This window comes from Lycorma delicatula, chromosome 8 (genome assembly GCF_047948215.1).
Source record: "Lycorma delicatula isolate Av1 chromosome 8, ASM4794821v1, whole genome shotgun sequence".
Classification (NCBI taxonomy): Eukaryota; Metazoa; Arthropoda; class Insecta; order Hemiptera; family Fulgoridae; genus Lycorma; species Lycorma delicatula.
In genome coordinates this window covers 26,113,132-26,131,380 of record NC_134462.1, presented here as the reverse complement: position 1 = coordinate 26,131,380, position 18,249 = coordinate 26,113,132, and the positions used below count along the sequence as shown (strand labels likewise).

At 31.4% G+C, this 18,249-nt stretch overlaps 1 protein-coding gene across 3 annotated transcripts in view; it reads left to right on the top strand.

Moving 5' to 3' along the window:
- The window catches only part of LOC142329149 (uncharacterized), a 177,264-nt gene that overhangs the window by 8,356 nt on the left and 150,659 nt on the right, over nucleotides 1-18,249 (top strand). For all 3 annotated transcript variants that reach the window (XM_075373491.1, XM_075373490.1, XM_075373492.1), the window contains one exon: nucleotides 12,079-12,279. In XM_075373491.1, the coding sequence (XP_075229606.1) occupies nucleotides 12,106-12,279 (174 nt within the window). In that variant the 5' untranslated portion in view covers nucleotides 12,079-12,105. The remainder of the gene's footprint in view (nucleotides 1-12,078; nucleotides 12,280-18,249) is intronic.

Sequence of the window (18,249 nt, the reverse complement as noted above, 5' to 3'; positions counted from 1 at the left end):
ACCAAAGGATAGGTTGTGGTTCAAGTTCTGAAAAAGTACCAGATACTATTGAAGAGAAGTGGAATGCAATTTTTAAGGCGGACTTAATGTTGCAATATTTCTAAAATGGTTGATTTTGCAATGTCTTTGCCTGGGACATCTGCTCTAGTTGAGAGTTTTTTCAATTATGGGAAGCATTTGGTTTGCAGAAAGGGGTCAACTTTCAGTATCTGCTGTTAAACATCTGCTAAATGTTAAAAATTAATTCAGAACTTACTTGTTATGAATTTGATGTTGTAATTAAAACAAACAAACCATTTCTGAAAAAGGTCATATCTAATGACAAATAAACTGAATAGATAGTTTAATGTTTCACTAAACTGTTAAGACTTAATTTCAAAAATATATCCCGAGTTGGACCCAGAAAAATATGATAAGCCTATTTATTTAACTTTATTTAAATTATCAGATTTAGTTTAAATAAGTTTTAATTTTTTCCATTTTCCCTAATCTAATATACATACCACATCTTATATGGTTAAAGGAATAATAAAAGCCTTCCAAAGTGAGGTTTTCTTTATCTTTGATGTCAATATATCGAATTGAATGCAGCCGATCAGCCAACCTGGAAAAGTGCTTTGATGTTATTTGTTTTATCAACCACTTGGTTTAGAATTCTGATTACCATGACTGTTCTTCACAATCATAATTAGCTATTCTTCAGGAAAATCTATGACATATTACTTTAAAGCTTCTTTTTCTGTATTCACTAAGCTCAGGAATCTACATTATTTACCATTTGTTTGGATACATTTCCACACCACAATAGAAATAAGATTTCATGTTGTAGCATCCATGGCGCGTTGAGATTTTTTTTTGTTAAAGAGTGAAATCTCTCCCCCGGAGGCCTACTATAAAACACTCAAAACTGTTGTCGACAGGGATCGACATTATGGAAATTTACTAGAAATTCCCATAGGGAGTGGAAAAGGGTAGTTTTTCAACCAATCTGCAATTCGATCCCTTACACAGTTGTTTTAATTATACCAGGCAACAGAGTATTATTTAATAAGTCCTATTTTATAAAAAAAAACCTTTGAGACCGACAAATAAATCGCGTAATAGCAATGTAAGACCACGGTCTTTTAATGCTGCGGTCAAATGAAAATCAGTAACTGTAGTACATGAACAACAGAATGTTGTTCTTTAAAGACCGTTCAGTTGAGACTTATCCTTCGCCAATATTCGTCGACGACGACCTATTAGAAAACGCACATCGAAATCGTACGTAAATCGATTCACCGCACTCTCTGCGAGTGGTCAGTGTTACACCAGCCCTTACACCCACTACCATAACGGGTACAGACTCAGTATTTAGGTTACCCATAAAAAGTGCCCAATCCATTCTACCTAGACCTGATGAAGCATTATCATAACAAACCCATTTCATTAGTAGATCTGATTTTACCTAACCATTTACTGTCCTGTCATTTCAACACTCAACATTTCCTTGCCTAACATTTACTTGCCTAGTATTTTGTGGCCTAGTATTTCCTCACATAATTATGACATCGTAGTCATTGAATTGAACATTTGATCAGCATAAGGATTCATACGTTTCTATATGGTTTTGCTAATAGGTAGTTGTTGTCGAATAGAGGTGAAGGAATACGTCTCACTCAAAGGTCTTATTATTAAGTCTTTCATGCTTCAACAACTTTACGATGTTGTTAAATGTATTTGTAGGATTTAATGCTTTTCCCCTGATATCCGGCATCATTAAATGAGCGCCGGTTATCTTGAGTACTTTCCTTGGTTGTCCTCAAATCGCTGTTATACGATTTATCTGTTGATCTCAAGCCTGGATTTTTATAAAACAGCAATTGTAACAAAAGAGTATGAGATAAAATTTGCTCCCATCGTCGAATATCGTATACCATATTAGCTTTCTCAAACTTTATAAACCGTACAATCCATAGATTGTACAATCAGTAGAAGTAAATAGTATTTTTACTCCAATATATAAAATGTCATATTACAATTACTTATAAATTACAATAAGTTACGCAATATGTTTTTTCGGTTTTATAAATCTTATAACAACAAATTGTCGAATCGGGTATTTAATCTTCATAAGCATTTTTTAAATACCCTCCTTATATGGTTTCACAGCTTCCTCGATATTAGTTAGGATTTTAAATGCAACATTTTCGTTGCCACAACTTGGACAACCAAGTTATTACGTACTAACTAATAGTACTAAACAAATAGTATTAAAACAAATACTATTAGTACTATTAATACTATTAGTACTAACTAATAGTATTAAAACAAATTTAAACTAAAGTATTAACCTAATAGAATATTAATAATAATAAAATCTGAACAATTAGAATGATAGACTCATGAAACAAGTAAGAAGAGTGGAATGAGAACAAAGGTGTGCGGGAATCCTATCGAAAGCTTTTAGAAATGCACAAAAATTTACAGGATCGGTGGGAGAGTAAAGTGGAAGGCCGCTGCAATATAGGTTGATGAAGACTAACATTAAGAAAATAAGAGAATTTTTACTTAAATTATGACCGTTAACATAAAAAAATCTGATATGGTCACCACATGACTTCCTTGTACGCCTATTAAATTACATTACGCATTTTTTTTTTAGTAAAAAGTACATAAAATTTTATTTCATTAATAACTTCTGATACTTTTCATTTTTTTTAATATTATTATTGAATATTATTTATCGTAATTTCTTTTTTACAATCAGGTAAATAATTATTAATAAATCAATATATTTAAGTTAAAAAAAAAGGAGATGAAGTCGGATTTGAACCGCTGTGCCCGTGTAAGATTCAAGTCTTAAAAATACGATAAGTTTATTTAAAAGAAACATAAAAGTAAAAATAATTTAAAAAAACTAGGTGGGAGAGTAAAGTGGAAGGGTGCTGCAATATAGGTTGATGAAGACTAACATTAAGAAAATATTCCAGAAAGGTCTGAAAAAAGAATAACCTGAGAAAATGTTTGCCATCAGAATGGAGACACCAGGCGCAAAGAATATTGATGGCTTCTTAGAGGACAACTAAAGGCTGAAATCCAAGCCCTAATTGAAATGGACGTATTAACCTAATAGAAAGTAATATTAATTATAATAAAATTTGAAGTCTTAGAACGATACACTGATGAAACAAGTAAGAAGAGTGGAATGAGAACAAAGGTGTGCGGGAATCCTATCGAAAGCTTTTAGATATGCACAAAAATTTACAGGATCGGTGGGAGAGTAAAGTGGAAGGCCGCTGCAATATAGGTTGATTAAGACTAACATTAAGAAAATATTCCAGAAAGGTTTGAAAAATAACGTGAGAAAAGTTTTGCCATCAGAATGGAGACACCAGGCGCAAAGAATATTGATGGCTTCTTAGAGGACAACTAAAGGCTGAAATCCAAGCCCTAATTGAAATGGACGTATTAACCTAATAGAAAGTAATATTAATTATAATAAAATTTGAAGTCTTAGAACGATACACTGATGAAACAAGTAAGAAGAGTGGAATGAGAACAAAGGTGTGCGGGAATCCTATCGAAAGCTTTTAGATATGCACAAAAATTTACAGGATCGGTGGGAGAGTAAAGTGGAAGGCCGCTGCAATATAGGTTGATTAAGACTAACATTAAGAAAATATTCCAGAAAGGTTTGAAAAATAACGTGAGAAAAGTTTTGCCATCAGAATGGAGACACCAGGCGCACAGAATATTGATGGCTTCTTAGAGGACTATATGCTGGAGTAAGTAACAGCAACGAACAAGTAAAATGTATCAATGTTAAGGTATGGTAGGTAGTTGTGAATGTTAAGTGTACTGAATTTGAATGTTAATTTTGTGAATATAATTGTACTGTGATTAATTTAACGTATGAATGTTAATTTAAAAATTATGAATGTTAATGGTAGTTGTGAATGTTAAGTGTACTGAATTTGAATGTTAATTTTGTAAATGTAATTGTACTGTGGGATTAAATAATAATAATAACGTGTAACAGTGCACACCAGTAGGAAGTTTGTAAATAGTTGTGAATGTTAAGTGTACTGAATTTGAATGTTAATTTTGTAAATGTAATTGTACTGTGATTAATTTAACGTTATGAATGTTAATTTTAAAATGTATGATGTTAATGGTAGTTGTGAATGTTAAGTGTACTGAATTTGAATGTTAATTTTGTAAATGTAATTGTTAAATTTGTTTGTGCGATTAAATAATAATAATTAATAATAATAATAATAATAATAATAATAATAATAATGTGTGTAACAGTGCACCCTAGTAGGAAGTTTGAAAATACCTCATTCATGACATGCTCATCCTGTCATTTAAAAAAATACACCTTCCTCGATGATTGTGTTCAGATGAACACAATGATTGTGTTATCATCACCTGGATGATAACACAATTGCAGATAGGTTGAAAAACGTTCGACAGTATGGGTGCACTGCAGGTAAAGAATAAAGAAATATATCTCTATATTTAAAAAAAAAAACAAGTACAAGAAAATTTTATATATAATTAGTGATTAGTAATTTATATACATGGTGAAATAATTTTCAATAGTTACTAATGATTGACAAGGGTATTTATACTGTAATTTTGGTAATGAGCAGCCTTTTGTTATTTAATGGAAATTTTTACTACTACTACTACTGCAACTACATCTACAACTACAACTATTAGTAAATTTATGTTCTAAGTTGCCAAGTTTTTTCGTAGTTTCAATTTTGTCAACTAAGTTCATTTTGTGTTGTAATTCTGTTTCTAAAGCTCTTAGTGTGTCATTTTGGGATATGTTTTCTTGTTCCATAAGATTTATATGGTAAAGGGCTGCAGGCGCCTGGTGTTGGTATAGTAGGAATTCTTTTTGAAGCCGTTGGATGTGTTGGAAATCGAGAGTGGTTTCTTCACGAAGACGTTGGAGTTCATCTAGGAGATCGTCTATCGTTTCTAATTGTTCATTTTTTTTACCTTTTTTTCTAAAGATAATTCTAAAAATGTTAATTATGCAAGACATAACTTATATATATACAATATGACTAATATATATATCGTAAGCTGATTGTATTTACCTTTATCAGAGTTTTCTTAAGGTGCTATCTATAGCGTTTTACAGTTTTTTTTAAATTGTTTTATAGTAATATTTTATTTAGAAAACGACGTTGCTATAGAATCCAAGAGTTAACAATTTGAACACAATAAACAGATTTAATAAAATTACGTTGCTCGGTGACCTAACTATAATAAATTATTAAAAAAAAAAAAGATTAAAAATAATAATAGTAGTAATAATAAATTAAAATCAGAAATAATTAGAAAATATTCATGTTTTTCTAGTCAATATACAAAAAAATCTCTTACCAACAAGTGAATTTGATGCGTTGAAGGGTTTTCGGAATTAATTTCCATCCTAAGGTACTCGCATATTTGTAACAATAATAAAACTTCACATATTAATTATGAAAGTTGTAATATTTGCATAATTACATCAGTTGATCGTCGTATGTTTTAAAATTATGTCAACGTGAACGTCATGTGAACTTATTATAACAAAATTATTATAAATTCCTGTTTTTATTTGCAAAGTCAAATCAGAATAACATCTTTCTTTTCCACTCATTTTTTAAAGATATTAATTTTAAGCTACAGAATTCAGAATTTTATTTTAATTTTTAACTGATGCTGTTCCTTTACGGTATGTGAATAGTTAAGTTTATTAAATTCATTCGTTGACTATGATCACAATTATAATTTTATTCTGATTGAAGGAGATTGTTTCATGTTCAAATTATAAATGGAATTCAAGTCAAATAAAAATGTTCGAAATGAATAATGGGATTGAAAATTCTTTGAATACTGTCAAATAAAATAAACAAAAAAAAGCGTGTACAATTGTTATTTACTTTTTAATAACTGAAAACTACGTTTATACATGTTTTATTAGAGTATAGAAAAGCTTTATAAATCTATAGATATTATAAAATTCAGAGATTAATAGTATCAAAATTGATAAAAAAAAAAAAAATGGGCGTAGAGAGAATAAGGGTCACTATTTTTTGTTTGAAATATTTAGTTTTTCTCATGAAAATTCAGAAAAATCCTAAAGATTAAAATAATCATTATTCTTTAAGATTCCTTTTTCAACGTAAGGGAGAATGAAACAGAGGTAAACATTTTATTTCCAAAGCAAAAAATAATTATACCAATTTATTTAAACCTTTCTAAATAATTTGGAATTTGATGTTTTTATATGAAGATTTATATCAAATTTTTAATATTTCAAGTTAAAAATTTTGATTTTTTAAAAAAAATAGTATGATATTTTTTTCATAGATGAGTACTCAATTTGTATCGTATTGTTAAATTTAAATTGTAAAATATTATACCAGTTTGTCCTTTGCTTCTTCTAGTTAAATAAGAACTATTGTCCCTAAAAAATTATTTTTCTCAATGAAATCACACGTTTTAAGTATACTTTCTATAACTCAGATCAGTTCTGTAGGTATAATAAATTAAGAAAAATCAAGTGGATAGATACTACTAATGTCACTAAACCCTATCTTTCATTCGTTTGGATTTGCTTTTCACGTTTACTGCCAAAAAAAAACGAGCATTCTTCTGAGGAAATCAAAAATTGAAATATTTACAAACGTCATAACTAAATTATTTTTCATCGTAAAGAATAAATTTTTTTTTGTCTACAGTCATTTGACTGATTTGATGCATCTTTCCAAGATTTCCAATCTAGTGCTAGTCGTTTCATTTCGTTATACCCCCTATATTTTACATCCCTAACAATTTGTTTTACATATTCCAAACGTTGCCTGCCTGCACTATGTTTTCCTTCTACCTGTCCCTCCAATATTAAAGCGACTATTCCAGTATGCCTTAATATGTGGCCTATAAGTCTGTCTCTTCTTTTAACTACACTTTTCCAAATTCTTCTTTCTTCATCGATTTGCCGCAATACCTCTTCATTTGTTACTTTATCCACCCATCTGATTTTAAAATTCTCTTATAGCATCACATTTCAAGAGCTTCTAATCTTTACTTCTCAGGTATTCCGATCGTCGATTAATTTTTGATGTAAACAAATTATATTTCTGACTGAAGGCTCGTTTCGCCTGTGCTATTCGGCATTTTATATCGCTCCTGCTTCGTTCATCTTTACTAATTCTACTTCTCAAATAACAAAATTCTTCTACCTCAATAATTTTTTCTTTTCCTATTTTTACATTCAATGGTCCATCTTCTAAAGAATAAATAATAGAACTAAACTGCAGGGAATTTAATAAGTTTTAAAAAAGGTTATAGATATTCTTTTACTAAAATCAGTTACTTTTTATATACATATGCAAAAAATCATCTTTATTCCCATTCACCGCACTTAACTCTTTAACAGATAAGTCTATTAGAAACGTAGAACTTTCTGGAATCCTTTATAAATAATTAAAGATGAACATTTCAAACAAAACTAAATTAATGAATGACCTCTCTTTCCTTATTCTGTATCTATTTTTACAATATTAGAATGAAATCCCAATAATTTATCGATACAAGAATTTAACCCTAGTAAATTTAATAATTAATTTTTTTGTAAAATCATTTTAAAGGAAATTCGTGTGCGTCCTGTTAAAAAAATTAAAATTGCATCCTTTATTCTGGTAAAAGATTTTCGTTTTAAAAAAAGTTTTTTCAAATATATCATTTCCTTATCAGTGTGAAGTGACTAAATTATAAAATTTTATGTGATTTGGTTACGGATTAGGTAAGTTATTTGACTTTTTTATAAGTTAAATATTTTTCAAGTGAAAAGTGAAATTTTTTATTATTTTTTCTGGTTTTGGTGGGTTGTATTGTGATTGGAATGGATTGTCTTTACAATACAATATAACGGAGTGAATTAAACTTAACATTTTTTAAGTGAATAAGTTATTTTAAGGTTATATATTATATAAGTTACAGTAAAATATTTTAAGTTATACTGACAAGCTTTGGCTTGTCAGTTACGTCATACTCAGACGAAAGTAAACAAGAACTTAGATTTATTTTCGTTTAATAAATCTTCAGTAGTGAAATATTCTAAGTCAAACGAAGTGTTATAGGGGTTCCAGTTTCAGAACTATAACTTTTTCCCTATAGCTCCGATTCCAAAATATCTATCCGAATCATAAAATTGCCTATCCCCAGACCCCCCATCCCCCAATTTTTTTGGGGCCCCCCATTTTGGAACCCCTAAAATGGGGTTCCATCATGTGTGGGTACTTGTTGGAAAAGGAATTGTCTCCAGAGTGTAACTAGCTATAATGCGTCGCCGAGGCTCACTCCCGACGGAAGATATGGCCTCCCAAAGTGGTAGTTTTTCGAAGGCATCCACGTCGAAGAAAGTAGAAGTAAAGGGGAAAAAAGAGCACATCAGGGTTCATCAGAAGAAGAGGAACCTTCGCCTGGAAGTTTGGGGAGCCTGACCTATCAGTTGGGATTGGTCATGATCTCCCTTAAGCAACATATGGGAGCCCGGGTATCCAAGTATATTAACGAACATGAGCAGGAATTGAAAAAAATATATACTTGGGGTTGAAATCGTTGATAGAAATGTCTCCCCCATTGGCGTCAGCCACTCAGGCTACACAGACAGACACAGTGGCTATGGAGGTGGACATGGAGGCAGTATTGTCTGGAGATTTGTCAGACATGAAATTAATAGAGCTCTTACCGAGGAAATGGCCAAATACATTGCGAGAAAGAATTTTAAACATCACAGAAGTTCCTGCGGAAGCGGGAGATACTTGTAGAATTAATGACAGCAAAAGTCAATAGAGCAGAGGATAGTGAAGGTAGTCGTTTAAAGTATAAGGCGGGCGATATATTAAAGGTTGAAATTTCCATTATTGGAGAAGAAACAGTTGAAGTCAGAAGAAGTAAATATAAAATATACTATGATTCAAGAGCAGCGGAGAAAATAAGAATGAACATCGTTCTTAAGGCAATTAGCAAGGTTTTACAACAATCACCGGGGACTGCATTTTTACTGCTGCCCGGAAGCATTGGTAATTATACCAAAAAGGCATTGTAATATATAACAAAAGACCAGGTGGAGCCGGTTAGAGTATTGACACTCCATGCAGATACACAGGCAAGACAGTTAAGGCCGGGACAAGCGGCAATAAAGAAGGCCACTCCACCTGCGGAGGAGAGCCGCACAGTGATAGTAAAAGCAGTGGGTAAGTTGTATGCTGAACTACTCAAAACAATGAAATCTGCGGTAAATAGTGACGAGGCCAATGACATCATATCCCTCAGAAAAGGTAGGAATGAGGAGTTACATGTCCGCATCAAGGGGGCTCAAAGTGCAGCAGATTTTACTAGTACGCTCAGGGATAAAGCCGCGGACCTGCAAGTAGACTTAAAAACTAGAGCAGATAGAAGAACAATAGTGCACATAAGGGACATTGAAATGGATACTCCAGAACAGGAGATACTGGCAGCAATAATGAATAGGGCAGGGGATGGTGAAGAGGTTAAAATTACATCCATAAGACCAGGGTATGATGAAACACAGAATGCTACGGCAGTCACGTCCTACAGAGCAGCATGCAGATTGGTTCACCAAAGAATAAAGATAGGATGGGTCAATTGTAGGGCGTACATACGAGAAGATCAAGAAAGGTGTTTCAGATGTTGGAGCACGGGACATCGCAGGAGTGAGTGTAACGGCCCAGATAGATTGAACTTTGCTTCAATTGTGGGGGCAAAGGTCACAAAATTGCAGATTGTAAAGAGCTCAGTAGCTGTCTTAACTGCGGGAGCCAGGATCACCGAACAGGGGCTTGGGCATGTTTAAAAAATCAAAATGCTTAGGGCTCTCCTAGTTAATACTAATCGGAGTTCTATGTCATGTGATTTGGTCAGTGAACTGGCGGTGTCACAGAGGACCGACTTGTTGGTGGTTACAGTACCCAACATTTATGTAGCAGCAAGAGCGGGCTGGATAGCCGATACAGAAGGGGATGTAGTGGTGAGAGATATCAGTGGGAGAATAGCCTGGAGGAAAACTGCGAGATCGAAAGAAATAGTGGCAATTGAATCCGACTCTATACTCGTAATTGCAGTATATATTTCGCCTAATTGTGAGTTGAGTGAATTTGTGAGATGCATGGATACCATACAAAGAATAACTACTAGAAATAGGAAGAAATTTATACTCCTGGGGGATTTTAACTGTAAATCAGTGGCTACAGGGTGTGCTTACACAAATAGAAGAGGTGAAATATTGACGGACACTATGAGCTCTATTGGCGGTCATTGTGTCAATGACAGTAACCCCACCTATCAGGCGAGAGGGCACTCGTCGGTTCTGGACCTTACAATCCTGGACAACAGGTGGAGAGGGGAGCAATGGGACTGGCGAGTATTACCTCACGCCAGTGATCATTTAGCGACCAGAATTTGTATTGATGATTCGATGTTTGCTACTATAGAAAGACTGTTACCCCAGAAGTTTATGGCAGAAGAGATTGAAAGAATAGTTAGTAGGACATCCACGAGGCTCATAAATATGACTGAATTAACACCGCTGGTGCTGACCAATGTAGTCAAACAAGAGATGGAAAGGGAGGAGAGACACAGAAAGGGAGGAGCAGAAAGAGAAGCTCAGCATATTGGTGGTCAAAGCAAATAGAGACCCTAAGAGATAAGTTACAAAAATCCAGTAGAAAGAAACAACGACTCAGGATCACAGGTGAACAAGAATATGAGGCAGCGGCCCTTGTATATATTAAAGATAGACGATCATTAAATAGGGCTATTAGGACAGCAAAGAGAAATCGCTGGCGGGTATTGTGTGAGGAGTTATTCAACGACCCCTGGGGACAGGCGTATAAAATAATTACAAAGAGATTTGGCAGGCGCCTGGCTATTTTAAGTAGGTCGCAAGCGGAACAGGAAATTAGTGAGTTATTTCCTTGTACAGAAGAGGTGATCGAGGGAATCATTAATTGTGACAGCAGGAGGTTCACTCTTGGAGAATTAATCGCAGCGGTCGGGCATCTTGGGAATAAAAAGAGCCCCGGATTGGACGGGATTCCTGCGGCGCTCCTAAAGGGTCTAGTTAGGAGAGTCCCATGGGAAATGCTGGAGATTACCAGTCAGGGCCTGGAGAATAGAAATTTCCCGGCGTGCTGGAAAGAAGCCAGAATTGTGTTCCTTCAGAAGGGTCCAAAGGAAAATGGAGATATATCTTACAGACCACTTAGCCTCCTTAATACCTTGGGTAAGGTAGTGGAAAAAATGGCATTAATAAATAAATTAATAAATAGCATTAATGTGATGATTGTTTTCAGGTTTCTTGTGTAAAAGTTTCTTTTGGAAAGGATTTTTAGTTTGCACAAGACTTTCATACACATTCTATCTCACGCAGTTTCCAGTATTTTTCTACTATGTCGGTCAAGTCAGGACACCAATGTTTTATTCTTTCAAAATACATAATCAAAATACAAAAATTGGAGATGTGGGGCATCATGTTGATAGTTGTCCTGTTGAAAAGGCGGGTGGCTCACCAACTTGTGCAAATTTTCCAAGTTTAGAAAGCCGGCTGGACACAATAGTAAGTCGATTGATTGTCCCACATACTAGTGAACACGGGACTTATTAATTGAATTGAGAGGTTGTTTGGAATTTTAGTTGTGAGTTTTATCATTTGTTTTAATTTGTATTTTACTTTAGTCTTGTAGGTTTTATTTGTTGGTTATGTTGTTCTCTTTAGTGCTCTTTCTTTTAAAGAACACTTTCTTTTTAAGTTTGTTTTAATGTAGTAAATACAACCTGAAATGTATACTATGTTTTATGTTAAAATTCAGCTGGATAGGTATATATGCTTTGGACTGAAATAAAAAAGGATATTGTTATTTATCTGTTAATACACATGTACATGTATGATAGATAACATACAATGAATAAATAATAACTATGGTTTAAATTCGTTATACTACTCTATTTAGTTAAAATACAAATATATTAAAGTAATAAGTTTTACTCTAATTAATTTTTTTATAGGATTATTATGTGGTGCTATTATCTCCTATGGAGTTAGATACTACAATGAGAATGATTCTTCAAGTACAAATTTGGGCACAAAGAGTCATTTATATTCAGGGTTCCTGCTTAAAAGATGTTGATCTAGCAAAAGCTCGTATGAATGAAGCTGAGGCATGTTTTGTTCTAGCTGCACGCAATTATGCTGATAAAACAGCTGCTGTAAGTTAAACTTATATATTTTCTTTCAGGTTTCATATTTATGGTATTATTTTATATTAATTAGAATAAAAAAATTAAATAGATTTTTTAACTTAGAATTAAAGTAATGCATCAGTTTGTTTCTGAAAAAAAAAATGGTACTTTTTTAAATCAACTAAAAGACATCTCTTATAAGAAATCTGTATTTATAACAAATGGAAACATGTAAGGTAATATATTCCCTACACTCTAAATTGTAATGATTAGATAAAATTGTCACTTTTAATTATACAAATTACACTGCTAAACATAATTTTTGTTTCTTAACATGTGATACATGATTTTAATCTGTTTTTTGATGATGAAAACATATATGAACTCAGAACCTTTCTATCACCAACCATTTTTGAAAAGTTTAATTTTTAATTAATGGATTTTTTTTAAATTTTTCAGGATCTATTTTGTATTTTGTTAGTTCATTTTGTAATGTTTAACTTTATTAACATAATTTTTAAGCCATAAGTAAACAATTATATTTATGATAATAAAATAAACAATTATATGATTTAATTCTAGTCACATTATGACATCATATCTAATACTGAAGAGTGAGCCTTCATGGACAAGATTAATCGTGTCTGTGCAGGTCAAAACATGTAGCTGAAAACACAGCTGTGTTGTTTGTAGTAAGGACTGGATTTAGGAATGAATTAATTTTGTTCAGTCTTATTGATGTATTAATTTTGTGTCGTTATTAACAGTATTATGTATTAACAGTGTTGTAATGCCTCGAAATTGTGTAAATGATGAGAATGCCTTTTGTTATGTATGTGGTGAGTTTATCGTAAAATCAAATAGAAAACAATTATACCTTTAATTAAAAAAGCATATCATTTGTACTTTCAGTGTAAAATTGGTGATCAGGATAAGATGTGGGCTCCTCATATAGTATGCACTAATAGTTCTGTATATTTAAGAGGATGGCTGAAAGGAACACAAAAGGCTTTGCCCTTTAGTGTACCTATGGTTTGGCGTGAACCAAAGGATCATGTAACCGATTGTTACTTTTGTAAAATATTTTTACCTTCTCCTCATATCAAGCTAGGACTACTGAAAAATGTTGTTAAAGCAGTGAAGAAGGACAGTCCTGGATTTTTGCACATCAGGCAGAAATTTCCGAATGTAAGTGAAGGAAAAATTAAAGAAGGAATTTTGTTAGTCCTCAAATAAGAGAGTCGGTCAAAGATGATGTATTTAACTCAATGTTAAATAATGTAGAAAGTGCAGCTTGGGCTTCATTTAAAGATGTTTGCAAAAATTTTCTCGGCAAACAAAAATTCAACAATTACCACGATATTGTTAATCAACTTCTTACTTCATACAGAACTATGGGATGTAATATGTCTTTGAAACTTTGAAAATACATTTCCTCCACTCGGATCTGATTTTTTTTCCTGGACAACCTCAGAGATGTAAGTGATGAACATGATAAATGTTTCCACCAACACATATTTCAGTGATGGAAAGCCGCTGTGAAGGGAAATGGAATACTAACATGCTAGCCAATTATTGACATTAATTCGAAATGTGTCTGAGGTTATTTATAAAAGAAAAGCATCAACAAAATCATTCTAGCACAGGGATGGCCATGAAAAATTATAAATTTTACAGATTTTAACTATATTTTTCGATTATAATTATAATTACATTTTTCAAAACACAATTTTTTTTTTTGAAGTATAATTTATTTAAAACTAAGACTGATAGAAAAATTGTGTTTACAGATCTGTAATGTATGCAAAAAAGTAATTCAAGAAATGTTATCGCACTTGGAGAAACATTAAAAAACTTTTTTTGTCTATCGGTGTTATTTACTACAGCTTCCATCTCTTTGCAGACTTTTATTTAATGCATTTTATTTTTTTGTTTATTTTTATTCATTTAAGAAAAAAAAAATTGGTAATGTCTTTTAATAAGAAATATTAAATAAAAATCTGCCTAAGAAATTGAAATTGTAAATAATTTTTATAATTTAAAGAGATAACCATTTGATCTTATGGTTACAACTTAGAGTGCAGTGGACACTTTACCTTATATGTTTCCATTTCTTCTGATTAAAATGTATAAAGTTTAAGTGTGCACTCCTTTTTAAAACAACGATGAGCTAAAAGGTAGTTTCCCTAACTACTAATAAGAAAATAGTTAATGAAAAAAGTGTCTTATTATTACATTCTTTATTTGCATTAGAGGATGTGTTCAAAGTACTGTCCTTCTGACCTTATTCATTCATGTCAGCATCTAACCGCTGAGTTACACTTTTTTTTTTTATTAAGTTTTGTCCTAGTTCATAAAATCAACTGATTTTTCAGTCGATAGTTTGGGACACCTCATGTCATTTTCATTCAAAGATAATACCATATCTTCGGCATCTCCAAATAAAAAAAAGCATAAAATCGCATTAGCTGTTAAATATCCTATGCGTTCAGGAAAAAGTTTGATTGAGGTTGTCTATCTTGAAAAAGATAGGAAGAAGGTGGTATCCCATATTAGTCCCAATAATAGGAATAGCTAATGTCAAACATATGATTGTTTATTAGTTATTAACATCTCAAGATATAAATCACCTGTTACACTTAAATCCTTACATTCCTTTTTACGTGATCCCTCAACTAATAATAACATTAAGTTTCTTCTCTATAATTATACAGGAATTTTTAGACCACAGTTATGATAAATTAGTAATGGAGAATTAGGAAATCTTGCGAAAAAGTCTTCATTGATAGCAATAGTACTTTTATTATTTTTTTGTCAATACTGAAGCGTAAAATATTTGTACTAGTTTTCTGTACTTCAACGCTTTGTATTATCAACACACGTATAAAAATGAATTAAATAATAGTCATTATACAACACAAGATTTTGTATCTAACATGTTACACAACTTTTCTCACTGTAATTTGGGTGCTGATTTCAAATACGCTATTGAAATTGTGTTATCACATAAAGGTTTTTAAAAAGTTGTTTTTAAAACATCATTCAATTTAGCAAAACTTATTTTTAAATGATTAAATCATGGTCCTTCTTAGTCTAGTGCCTTTACAAAAATTTTCTCGAATTTGATGTGAATTAGCAACAGTATGATTTTACACTCTCATTTAATGATAAATGCTTTACATTAGCTACAAAGTTATGTTGCAATGGCCAATTCTATACTTGGTAATGTCTTTTGTATCTAAACTATTTCAAAGACAAAGAAAACAACAATATTTCATAAACCCACCTTGTAAACCAAGAAGTAATGCAACAATTTTCAGATCACTGCAAACTTGCCACATATGCTTTTTGTATTTTATTGATTCTAAGAATGATGGTAAGCTTAAGGAGGATATATATTTATGAGTCTGAAAATCAAGAAACTGCTTAAGGACTCAATAAATGGCAATAAACTTAACGAATATGAATTAGCTGCATCGAAGTCCTTCAAACATGTTGTTGGTGGTTTTTAGGCATCAGAAAAGATGAAAAGATGTTTTTTGGTTAGTAAGCTGTTAGAAAACTACAAATGTTTAGGATGCAGAATGTCGTTAAAAATTAATCTCCTACACTCCCACCTAGACTTTTTTTCCAAAAATTTGGGTTTTGTCAGTGATCAGGATATTCTGACCATGGAGCATCTGTACCATAAACCTAAGACAATTCCAATAATTTAAATTTTTGAAAGTTGTTATTTTAAAACCATTTCCAATGATTATGCATTTGTTGGTAAAAAATTGTATGTCTTATTCGTACGTATCTAATTTTGATAACAGTTTGAATTCAGCTCCCCAAAATTGGTTAAAATCACCATGTACGATTCCAGGTACACATAGATAAATCGATTACCATCAATTGCAAAACCAAAATTTATTGCTTGTTATAGAATCTAAAAAACAGACTTTTAGATCACCATGTATGAAAGATACTTAATAAAAAGGATATTTTTTTTTTAATTTTCAATTTTACACTAGTTCAAACTACAATTTTTTCTGTGTTGTATACTTTTTACACTGAATTAAATATTAATGAGTGAGTGCAGCTGGCTGTATGATTTTTTATAATCACTTATATGATACTATTATTTACATGAATTATAGCTGTTTTCATCTTCACCAATACAAATATTCGTAATGTTTTTTGTTTCTAGTCATATATTTAATACACATTTTTATTTTGCAGTATTGTAATAAAATAATTTTTTTGTTGAAACCTTAAAATGTGAAATATGTTTACCTTACCTTTTGCAGCATTTTTTTTGTTCACAGAGGTTTTTTTAGTTTATAGAAATCTGTAAGCACAAATAAATTGTCATCAGTGTTACCTAAGTATATTATTTTTATATAACTTCATAACATAGCACTGTTTATTGATTTCTTCTCATAGCACTCCTGTGGCAGTAACCACTTAATCAGATAAATTTGAAAAAAAAAAATTGAAAAAAACAAAGACATTTTGTTTAAAAATTTTTAACAGTTCCTCCAATCATCGAAAAAAAAAAACATTGATTACTATAGCAAGTGGTGAAAATATGGTAGCAGTAAAAATATGGTTAGAGTACAACATATATACGGAATAAGAATAGTTTGCAGCTACTATGCAGTTTAATAAGATTGATATTTATGTATTTGTGTGTTCTTGAATCCTTTCTAAAATTAATAAAGTAAATAAAGTAATGAGACTAGTTTTTTTTTTTAGCAGCAAAAGTGACAACACTGTAAAGTTACTAGTAAACATATGGCTGTATGAACAGCTGATTTATATTAAGTATTAATATTTTTAATCTATTGTTGCCATGTGATTTGTTTACGTCTATACAGATTTTTTTATTAATCCTAATTTGACATGAAGGGGCGGTGGTAAAAATACTTTTTCTGGTTTAACTAGAGGCTCAGGAATGGTTTTTTTTTTTACCAGGAGTTAAGTTCTCATGTTTCTTCCACTGTTTTACCACATTTATAACATTTCACCAGGAGTTAAATGTAATAAATTATTTCTTTCATAATTTCATGACAGATTGGTACAGAAGGGTTTATTACTATTGTAAAGTAGAACTACTTTTTATTTAAGCTATGCTTGCAGGAATCAATGAAAATGCACCACTTCTAAGATTTATGCAACTTGCCCTAATAATAACATAAGCTCATGATTATTTTACAATAAACTAAGTAATTTTCTTCAGCAAAGCGGGGAGAAAAATTTTTCTATCGGGTTCAATCACCTGAGATTTATATATTTAAATCCCAACCTTGCAATCTTGAGCCTAAACGTTTAGCTTAGTTTTTTGATAAGTTTAAATCTCTCATTTACCTTACTTTGTGATATAAGATGTGGCTTACTGGATTGTAATTCTAAGTCTCAATCATGATTGTTATCTTCCATTTTTTTATCAAATATCAAAACAAGTTTTCAGAAACCTTGGAAACTCTAATTGATTCACAATGACGTACAGGTCTGAGTACAGTTGGCTTAGATTTCTTAGAAATTTCATAGACATTAGTTTAACAGAAATAACAATTAAGTGATCTTTTGGTTCACATCAAACCATAAAGACACCAAATTGCAAGGCCTTTCATGTGCCTTTTAGTTATCCTCTTATTTTGATCGAAACAATTGTTAGTACATGTTATATGAGGAGCCAGTATCTTATCCTGATCACCAGTTTTACATTCAAAGTAAAATTAATAACATTTATTTATTATTGTTAATGAAATGAAATTTTAAATTTAAAAAAATAACCTACACGAGTTTTATAATTTCTTATTCTTAATGCACAACTTATTGTGTGTAACTTCTTCTGTAACGTAAAAATCCTTTATTTGAATACAACTTAATTATTGGTACATCATTACTTCCTTTAATAATATTATCCTTTCATATTATGTAATTTAAGAGTAATTTACACTTAAATCTATGAATATTATAAGATATTATGATCAGCATTACACTAACAACTTT